At 27.8% G+C, this 10,147-nt stretch overlaps 1 protein-coding gene across 2 annotated transcripts; it reads left to right on the top strand.

The window, feature by feature from the left end:
- The first annotated feature begins 1,975 nt into the window (after window positions 1-1,975).
- Window positions 1,976-4,207, top strand: LOC108328290 (uncharacterized). 2 transcript variants are annotated; one of them, XM_017562135.2, is made up of 2 exons: window positions 1,976-2,091; window positions 2,444-4,207. In XM_017562135.2, the coding sequence occupies exon 2, from the start codon at window positions 2,461-2,463 to the stop codon at window positions 4,114-4,116; it is 1,656 nt and encodes a 551-aa protein (XP_017417624.1). In that variant the 5' UTR covers window positions 1,976-2,091; window positions 2,444-2,460; the 3' UTR covers window positions 4,117-4,207. The 2 variants fall into 2 exon arrangements, with proteins under 2 accessions (XP_017417624.1, XP_017417623.1); XM_017562134.2 differs by having other exon boundaries at window positions 2,435-4,207.
- The last annotated feature ends 5,940 nt before the right edge of the window (window positions 4,208-10,147 follow it).

Genomic DNA, 10,147 nt, shown 5'->3' with positions numbered 1-10,147 from the left:
ATGGTGGATGGTAAGCACGATAACCTTTTTGAGTTGATCCATACCCAACAAAAACACATTTGATCGCTCGTTCTTCAAGCTTTGTACGTTGATGTGGGTGTAAGTGAACATATATAACACATCCAAAAATATGAGGTGGTAAATAAACTAAGGGAGGAAGGATACAATGATCAGACAACACATCAAAAGGCCTTCGAAAGTTAAGCACACTAGAAGGAGTTCGATTAATTAAATAAACGGCAGAGCTCACAGCCTCACCCCATAAATGAGATGGGACAGTACCATCTATCAAAAGTGATCTTGTCACCCCTAATATATGTCTATTTTTCCTCTCAGCCACTCCATTTTGTTGTGGTGAATAAGGACATGTAGTTTGATGTAAGATGCCTTTAGAGTTCATGAACTCTATTAATTCAGTCTTAAAATATTCTCCTCCATTGTCTGATCGAATGACCTTAATAGATGTGTTAAATTGTGTAACAATAAAATGATAGAAGGAACGAATCACATCACACACATCACTTTTATATTTAAGCAAATATACCCAGGTTACCCGAGTACAATCATCAACAAAACTGATAAACCATTTTTTTCCATTATGTGTAGATTGCGGGGCAGGGCCCCAAACATCTGTGTGAATTAATGAAAAAGGAAAATTAGTTTTGTTATTGCTTAAAGGAAACACAACACGATGATTTTTTGCCAAAACACAAGTTTCACAAAAAAAATCAGAAATATTGCATTTATGAAATAGTGATGGAAATAATTTTTTTAAATAACCAAAAGAGGGATGGCCCAACCGTCTATGCCACAACCAAATTTCTTTTTTGTTTTTATCTTGTATGTGATCGTTCACAAGACAAGTCAATTCTTTTTTATGGTTTGATTGTGAGACATTTTCAAGATAATACAGTCCTTCACTCTCTTTACCACTAGCAATCTTCTCCTTGGAATGGATGTTCTGAAAAAGACAATGGATTGGATAAAATAAGGCAACACAAGAATGTGATTTGGTTAACTTGCTGACGGAGATAAGATTACAGTTTAATGTAGGAACAAATAAAACATCAGGTATCGATAAGGAGGGTGAGAGGGATATAGTACCTATACCTTCAATAGGAGATGAGACCCCATTGGCATTAATAATAACAGTTTTAGAACAATTAGAGGAAAAATTAGTAAATATATGAGGATCACAAGTCATATGATCAGTAGCACCCGAATCAATTATCCAATCCCTATCCTTACTAACAACAGAAAGATTAAGGGCAGAGTTAGATATACCTGACTTGGTCACAAATCCGGCAGCCGTAGAAATATAACTCTTGGAAGCAGCGGAAGTTCCAGAATCATGTTTCTCCGATTGATTGTCATCGGAAGAAGCCATCAGAAATATTTGATTAAAAAAAGCACTGATTCCTATATCTTAAAGGACATCAGTGTTGGCTCTTGATACCATAATAAAAGGTTTAAAGAATAATTCTGATGTATTATTTCAAAGAGTAGAGTACCATATATATACATTTAAGGATCCTATAATCCTTCATCTATTAAAGGAATGACAGGTGCACAAATCTGCACAAATTATAATAATATCTAAATTATAACTAACACAATATTTGATTGCCTAATATCCTTTAATAGAATATTTGGTATATCTTAACAATTAAAAGAGAGATGATGCATGTAAAATTGTTTTTACTTCTCTTCTTTCTTGGTTTGTTCTTTCAAAATATAAAATTTCTATATTTACAGTACTTCCTTCGCCTTTACTTTATCTGGCCGGTGGCAGCCGGTAGCCTGATGTCATGTTTACCATTTGGATGTCGCACAGACAATCTTAATCCATTCCCCCATTGTTTGATTGCGTTGTTATTGTTACCTGCTACGCCTTCGACTACGAGGGTCCATTATTTTTTTTTTTTGGCTAACTTTATGCATGTCACTCCTTTATTGTTTTACCTTTTACTTTTGTATCAGTGCCTAAACTTTTTATTCCATACGATTCATTGTTTCTGCATTTTATCAAACACATAACTTTCTCAGGGAATAACGTGCATTCACACATCGGCGTGACGAATCAGCTAATTGGTATGCTTAATTTTCACCACCAGCTTATGCCTTAAAATTTTAATGCTATTATTATGGAATTTCTTTTTGTTGTTTGTACATTCTGATTTTCGATGCTGTCTTTCATGCATATGTCAACTGAAGTTTTTTTGTATTACTAGAATTAGATGAGATTTTGGTTTTTCGTTTCTGGTTTTACAGTTGTTTTTAAGCAATTAATTCTGTCTTTATTGCTTTTATACTTTCTTCAGTTCTTATACATAGGAATTTTTCTACAGATTTGCCATAGTTTCTTCTATTATATGTCTTCTCAGTATTTGTTCTTTACCTAATCCATTGATGATACGGTTCTGATTTGATCAAGAACTATCAGAGTTTTTTTTTATCAGAATGGTATCGGTTGATAACGGAATTTTGAATCCCAAAGATGAAATTGAGGAATGTAATGGCAGTAAAGTGAAGGAGTTTGTTTCTATAGATATTTCAACTACTCAAGAAACATTGCCGAGCAGTGAGGATTCCCAGAGAAAGCTTCAAGGCACTTTAAGTTCTTCTGTTTCTAATAGGATAAATTTTCTTAAATTTGGTTCGGCATCTGCCAAATTCAAGAGGCTTGCTATTGAGAGAGACAAGATTTCAATATCTGTGCCTTCTCCTCGTTCAAAGGGCATAAGAGCACGTTTCAGAGGCATGTTTTCTCTGAAACTTGATGGGAGTTCTGTCAAGAAGATGTGCGTAGAGTGGATTAGAAGTCCAGTGAACATGGCCATTTTTGTGTGGATCACATGTGTTGCTATTTCGGGTGCAATTCTGTTCCTGGTCATGACAGGCATGTTGAATGGTGTGCTTCCGAAGAAGTCTCAGAGAAATGCATGGTTTGAAATAAATAACCAAATACTCAATGCATTGTTTACACTCATGTGCTTGTATCAACACCCTAAGAGATTCTACCACCTTGTTCTTCTGATCAGATGGAAACCAAATGACATCTCTAGACTTAGAAATTTGTACTGCAAGAATGGTACTTACAAGCCCCATGAGTGGACACATATGATGGTAGTGGTTATTCTCCTTCATGTTAACTGTTTCGCCCAATATGCACTTTGTGCTCTAAACTTGGGTTATAAAAGGTCTGAGAGACCCGCCATTGGAGTTGGAATATGTATATCTTTTGCAATTGCTGCTCCTGCGGTTGCTGGTTTGTACACCATTCTCAGTCCACTTGGGAAGGACTATGACTGTGACACGGATGAAGAACTACAGGTGCAAATTACTGGCTCTCAAAGGCAAGAGCAGCCGAGAGAGAAACCATGCGAGAAGAAGTATTCATTTGCATCAAAAGATCAACAAAGATTTGTTGAAAATAGACCAAAGTGGAGTGGAGGAATACTTGACATTTGGAGCGATATTTCCTTAGCGTATCTCTCACTTTTCTGCACCTTTTGTGTCTTTGGGTGGAATATGGAGAGACATGGCTTTGGAAACATGTATGTCCATATTGCCACTTTTACGCTATTTTGTATGGCACCTTTCTGGATTTTCATTTTGGCTTCCGTTAACATAGATGATGACAATGTTAGGCAGGCTCTGGGAGCTGTTGGAATCGTTCTTTGTTTTCTTGGTTTACTGTATGGTGGATTCTGGAGGATCCAAATGAGAAAGAGGTTCAACTTACCTGCCTATGACTTCTGTTTTGGCAAACCTTCAGCTTCTGATTGCACACTTTGGCTATGTTGTTCTTGGTGCTCTCTTGCTCAAGAAGCAAGAACAGGAAATAACTACGATATTGTGATAGATAAGTTCTCCAGGAAACAAACTGATGATACTGGCAACCAACCTTCAATCTCACCTTTGGCTAGGGAAGACGTAGTATCAACCAACTCTGGCACAAGTTCAGTGAGTGGCAACTCTTCACCTTTTATGATGAAAACCAATGTGTTAAAGGGAGATTATAGAGCAGATAGTATTGTAGAAAAAGAGAATTGTGAAAGAGGTGACGATGGAACAATGAATCCACCGGATCCTCTATTCATACAAAGAGAGTGATTGAAGAGTTTTACAATTTTAAAGTGTGTTCTAACTCGTAAACATATGTGCCTTTTCCTTCTTTTTCAATCAAAAGATACAATGCGTTCTATTGAGAGAATTTCGCTCTTGTTTTTAATCTGTTTTCTGATTTTTAGGGAAAAAAACATGTTTTTTTTTTCTCTCTGTTTCTTGTGTAACATTTTACACAAAAAGAAAATTCCCTTAACATCTTCATTCGACGTTGTTTTCAACATTAAGAAAACATAATTTCTCCAAATTTTTATATTACTGTATTCATTTAATAATGAAAATTGAAAGAGATTATAGTAAAATAGAAAAATAAATTATTGATGTGATAGAAAAGAGATCAAGAAAAAAAGTTGAAAAATGTTTTGAAACTGTGTTTTGAAAAAAAGTTGAAAAATGTTTTTATAATAAGAAAAAAAAAGAGGAGAAAGAACGTGAAATGTAAAATAAAATGTGTTGTGAAAAAAATAAAAGGAAAAAACTATTTATATGAGCTTATCGTAAAAAATATCATGTTTATAAAAAAATTAGTTTAATTGAGATTAATCAGTACCGAAAAACATAGATTTCAACTGTCTTATCATCATTATGCATTAACTAGAATGACAGTGATTGATTTATTAAAAATTGATACTCAACACTGAAAATGTATGAGTTGAACTACAATCTTTATATATAAAAGCTTCTTGAGATATTAATTATTTTCATTTATCTGCCAAACTCACTTTATAATATCATCAAACAAATTAAAAAGTATATAATTGTCACATAATATAATTTATTTTAAGTTTTTTTCACATTCATTTCTGTAAAAAAAACAACGTTTAATTGTACTCTTTAAAAAATAGATACCAACAATGAAGCAATGATTTTAGATATAAATTCAAAGTTTTACCCAGTAAAATGAAAAAGTATGCAAAGTTATTATTTTAAGATTTTAAGTGGAAATTGCTTTATTGGTGCTAAATATTCTGAATCGTTTACACGTATAGGGACATTAAGAAAGAAAAGACAGAAACATATGATCCATTGTTGGTAAAGATTAAAAACTTGTAGCCTTGATAAATGGTGTCCAACCCAGATAACAGTGTTGTGTTTGTAATAAAAATCTGAGTCAGCAAAACAATATAACCCACTGACTCCTGCCACTTTAGGAGCACTTAAAAAGTCAAAGAAAATAGTATTTTTGTGGGGACTTTGAATGCAAGGAAATGGAGTTTTAGATCTTGTTTCCTTGGTTGAAGTGAAACATAAGATGAAGTAGACAGCGACAGAGTGACAGTGACAGAAAGATAGATAGGTAATAGGTTGTTGTTTGCATGGCACATAGGAGTGGTTGAAAGTTCCTTCTAGGGGAGTGCGTATGTGGGAATTGCCATCCACCACACCCAACATGGACACCATCCATGGCCCATCTTTATAGCCCTTTAGCTTTTAACAAAAAAAAAATTAAAATAAGATCAATTTCTTTTTATCACCAAATTAATTAGTAGTATTTTGTCAGTAAAGAGTTAAATTTCACCATCTCTTTTACCTTTTCTTTTATATTCACTAAATAAACTTTATAATTCCTGGATGAAATTAAATTTATTATTTCTTCTTTCTAACTTTATCATAAGTCACCTTATAACTTTTAATAATATTAAATTATAGTATATGAGTGGAAGCAAATTTTTGTCTACTTCATTAATTTTGTAAGTTTGAATTATAATTAAATTTTTTGAGTTTATTATATTATTTATTATCAAATATATTTAATTTCGAAATATAATAATCTTTTTATCTTGAAGAGATACATTGGAGATTTTATCTCAAATAAATATAAGACAAATTTTTAGTATATAATTATTTTAAAATAAATTATTGTTTGATAAATAAATTTTATCTTCTAATAATTATATTTAAACATTTTCTAATTTATACATATTTAAATTTTTTTAGTTCCTATTAGTTTAAACCTTGTATAAAAATTAAAATAAATTGTTTTAAAATATAATTTTTTATAAAAATTATAAGAAATAAATTATTAATTTAATCGTAGATGTTTTTTTGTGACATGTTTGGTGGAGATAAATAAAAACAATAAAAGAAGTGAAAAAAATGAAGGAAAAAAATATTAAAAAGTAGACATTATTTTAGTTGTGAGAGTGGAGGAATAATCACTTTTTTTTCAATTGAAAATGGTAAAAAAAATGAAAATAATAAAAGGTATAACATTCTTTTTGAATAAGTTTTTCATGAGTATTTATATGAATAAAAAGGAAAAAGAAAAATTGACCGAGTTTTCTCACAAATTAAGAATAATGCATACATAAGTTAATGTATATATACTTCGCTCATTAACTGCTGTATCTTTAATTCACAGTTTTATTAATTCTTAGTATCGTTATTCTAATATTATATTCAATAATCTATTTTAAATAAATAGAAAATCATAACAAGAAAGAAATAAAAAATTATATTAACAATTAACTATTTATTAGTTGATTCTTAATCAACATCCGTCCTTATACATGACTATACTTTTTTTCGAGATAAACTTTAGTTAATATTAATATTAAAACTCATCATTCTATTAATTTTGAATTTAAAAAGTGAAAACCCAATAAACATTATTGTTTGATTTACACCATGTGACGAATTATTAAAACAACTAACATAAATTTTTCTTTACTTTATTAAATAGACAAAGCTAAACTATTTATACAATTAAAAAGTGCATTTCTATTATATTATTTTTATATTTCTTGGTTTTTTTTCTTTTTTTCTCTTTAGTCTTCTACTCCTTTTTCTTGAATTTATTTTTCCCTCAACTTCCTTGTATTTATATTTTTCCTCACTTATGTTTTTTCATTTCCTTTTCCTTCTTCTCCTTCTCTTTTGTTTCTTTGCATGTAATTTTTAACTTATTTTCCTTTTGTTTTTTCTTTTCAAAACTCTTCTTATATCTTTATACATCTGCAGCTTTCTTCTTTTTCTTCATTCATTCTCTTCACATCAATTTACTTTCTTTATATATTTTATCATAATGAATTACCGTGATAAAATTGGAATTTAGAACTTTGTAAAACTTTCACAAAGAAAAAAAAAATCATTTCTATTCAAATTCTTATATTTTTCTTACTGCATAGTAAGTATACAATTTTATGAACAAAATTTATATATTAATCTTGTAAGTTGCAATAATATCCACTAACAATGTTCTTTCTTGCGATAGTTCAATCCACTTGATTAAAAACACAAATTGAAAATTACAAAAAACTAAACTATATTAACTCTTTCTAAATTACATAAGAAAATTAAATAAATAAATTTCCTTGTAATATAAAATTAGGATATGCATAATTAAAAAAAAGTCAGAAAATTTCAATAAACTAGTTTTAACAATAAATTTATGCATAAATTAATTTAAAGTTATGATGAACAAATTAATTAATCAACTATGTTTTTTTTATTTATAAAAATATATTTCTATTTTATTTTTATTTTTATTCTGTTTATCTCTAAACAAGTATATTTTTATTTTATTTTTTATCAATACGATTTTTTTCTATTGTCTTTGCTTTTGCCAAGCACGCAGTTCAGTATTGAAAATTGCCTTGACTCTTTGAAAACTTTAAGTTTCGTGATTCATCGCAAAGAAAATAGCTCTTGATCTTTGTCAAACAGATTGAAATTGCATTTGACTTTTTTTTAAGTTATACATGCACATCATGGAAAACAATAAAAGAAAAATAATATTCTAATAATGTCGGTTGGGTTTTATTTTCTCTAAAAAAATATTTATTAAATTTTAAGGATTTTTATAATTTGCTTGAATATTTTCAATTATTATTTTTATTGAAAAATTTCGTTAGTTAATTTTTTTTTTAATTTTATTATTTGATTTTATTGTTACATAAAGATGTTGTAGTTATTATTTTTTTCTTTTTCTTTTTAACTTGTTGATTGATTTGTTTCCTTTCTTCTCAAAATAAAAAATTAACTAATTGATGAACTAAAAAAATCTGAAGAAAAAAAATTAAAACAAGTTTGAAATAAAAAATAAAAGTACAAGTAGCATTTCGTTCATAGTAAAATTAAACAACAAAAATCAAATTAACATTTTAAATGCTTAATATAATAATTTTCCTTCAGATAAATTATAAAAGATGATAATTAATTAAATCTTATTTCATCAATTTAAATTGAATAAAGAAAAAAGATAAAGTAATATTAAAAAACAATATGACATACTATATAAAAGTTTGGTATGTATTTTTTAAGAAATGAAGTTTTTATTTAGGATTAAATATATTTTTAACTTTGAATTTTGATATAAAATTAAATTTTTTTATTGTATGAAATTTTATGTATTTTGGTCTCTAAAATTTAAAAATAAATGTATATAATATTTTTAATCTAATTAAGTGAATTTTTTTAATTTGTCAAACACTTTTTTTGTTTAAATAATTTGACATAATTTTACTTCAACTAAGTTAAGAAAGACATTTAATACAACAAATTTTTTTAATGTAATTGAATTAAAAGAATTATATTATTTTTTAGTTTAAAGATTAAAGTGTATTATTGAAGCCAAAATGGTATATGATGAAGTGGACAGGTAACAATGCGTTATAACACATTAAGAACAAAAACACATAAACAAGAGAGACAAAAATAAAAGAAATCATGAAAGAAAACTTTCGCTATGTATGTTTTGTGTCGTTAACAAATAATAGTTTAACATATTTATAAATTTCAAACAAAAAATGGAAAAACACATAGAGAGATGAAATACAACTCGAATAGTTCGGTTAACTCGACATGAAATTGAAATACAACTCGAATAGCTCGAACTTAAATGTAACTCGCTTAGCTCTAAAATTCTAAAACGATTTCAATATATATTAAAATCTTAGACATAGATAAATTTAAATTTTGTGTAAGTAAGATTAAAAATATATTTAATCCTTTTAAATTTCTAAATATAATTTAAATTTTAAAAATAGTAATCAAGAGAGTAAAATTGAAAAAACAAAAAGATATATAATTATAAATATACACGTAGATAAAATAAAATTTAGTTATTAAAAAATTATTATGAGTAATATTGTGTAAATAATTTTGTTTATTATGAATAATTATTTAAATTAAAAAAAGTAGTTACTAAAATTATAAAAAAATAAATAATTATGAGTAATTATTTGAATTAAGAAAATAGTTACCAATGATTTAAAAAAAATTATTATAAATAATTATTTTAATTTAAAATATAGTAATTAGAAAGATAAAATTGAAAAAAAAAAGAGACCAAATAATTGTATCCTTTATACATACATATGTGTGTATGTAAAATCTTAAAATTAAAATGAAAATAAAAATTATTAAAAAGTGTATTTCAAAAAAACTTTTATCAAAGAAAATAAATATTCTGAATATCACTTAACCGAGTTGTCCTATTGAATGTAGGTCTGCGGAGTTGACAAATTAGGCAAAATGAACTAAAACTAGCTAACCACCTAAAAATATTAATTTATTGTGGATTAGCCTTCAGGACCTATCAACTTAACCAACTATTCATGTTAGTGTTCATTTTCTTCATTATAAAATTACATCTTAATTTTGTTTTTTTCATTGTGTTATTATATTTCACAGTTCCCTTTACACGTATCAAATCTCACTTTGAACTCTTGGTGCTATCATTTAGGGACAACTCTTAACAAACACCTTTCAGAATAAATAAAATATACCACTCTTTTTTCTCTCTTTTTGCTTTCTCACTTTTAACTCTAAATTATTACCATTTGAAGTTTTCTTTATTTTAAATTATTCATGTTTTACGACTATTATACATTACATTCACTTCTTAAAATAATAAAAAAAAAAACTCGTGGATAAAAAAAACTAGTTGGAAAGCGCTTTCCGACCAAAACGAACAAAAAAGTTGCTATTTTTTAGCCACTAGTTGGATTTTCTTTTTTTTTTTTCAATGTTTTTCTCTTTCATTCATCTTAATAGTCTTTCCTACTTCTATTGCGAT

Source organism: Vigna angularis, chromosome 2 (genome assembly GCF_016808095.1).
Source record: "Vigna angularis cultivar LongXiaoDou No.4 chromosome 2, ASM1680809v1, whole genome shotgun sequence".
NCBI lineage: Eukaryota > Viridiplantae > Streptophyta > Magnoliopsida > Fabales > Fabaceae > Vigna > Vigna angularis.
Note: the sequence above shows the minus strand (reverse complement) of the source record. Positions and strands in the feature narration are given on the sequence as shown.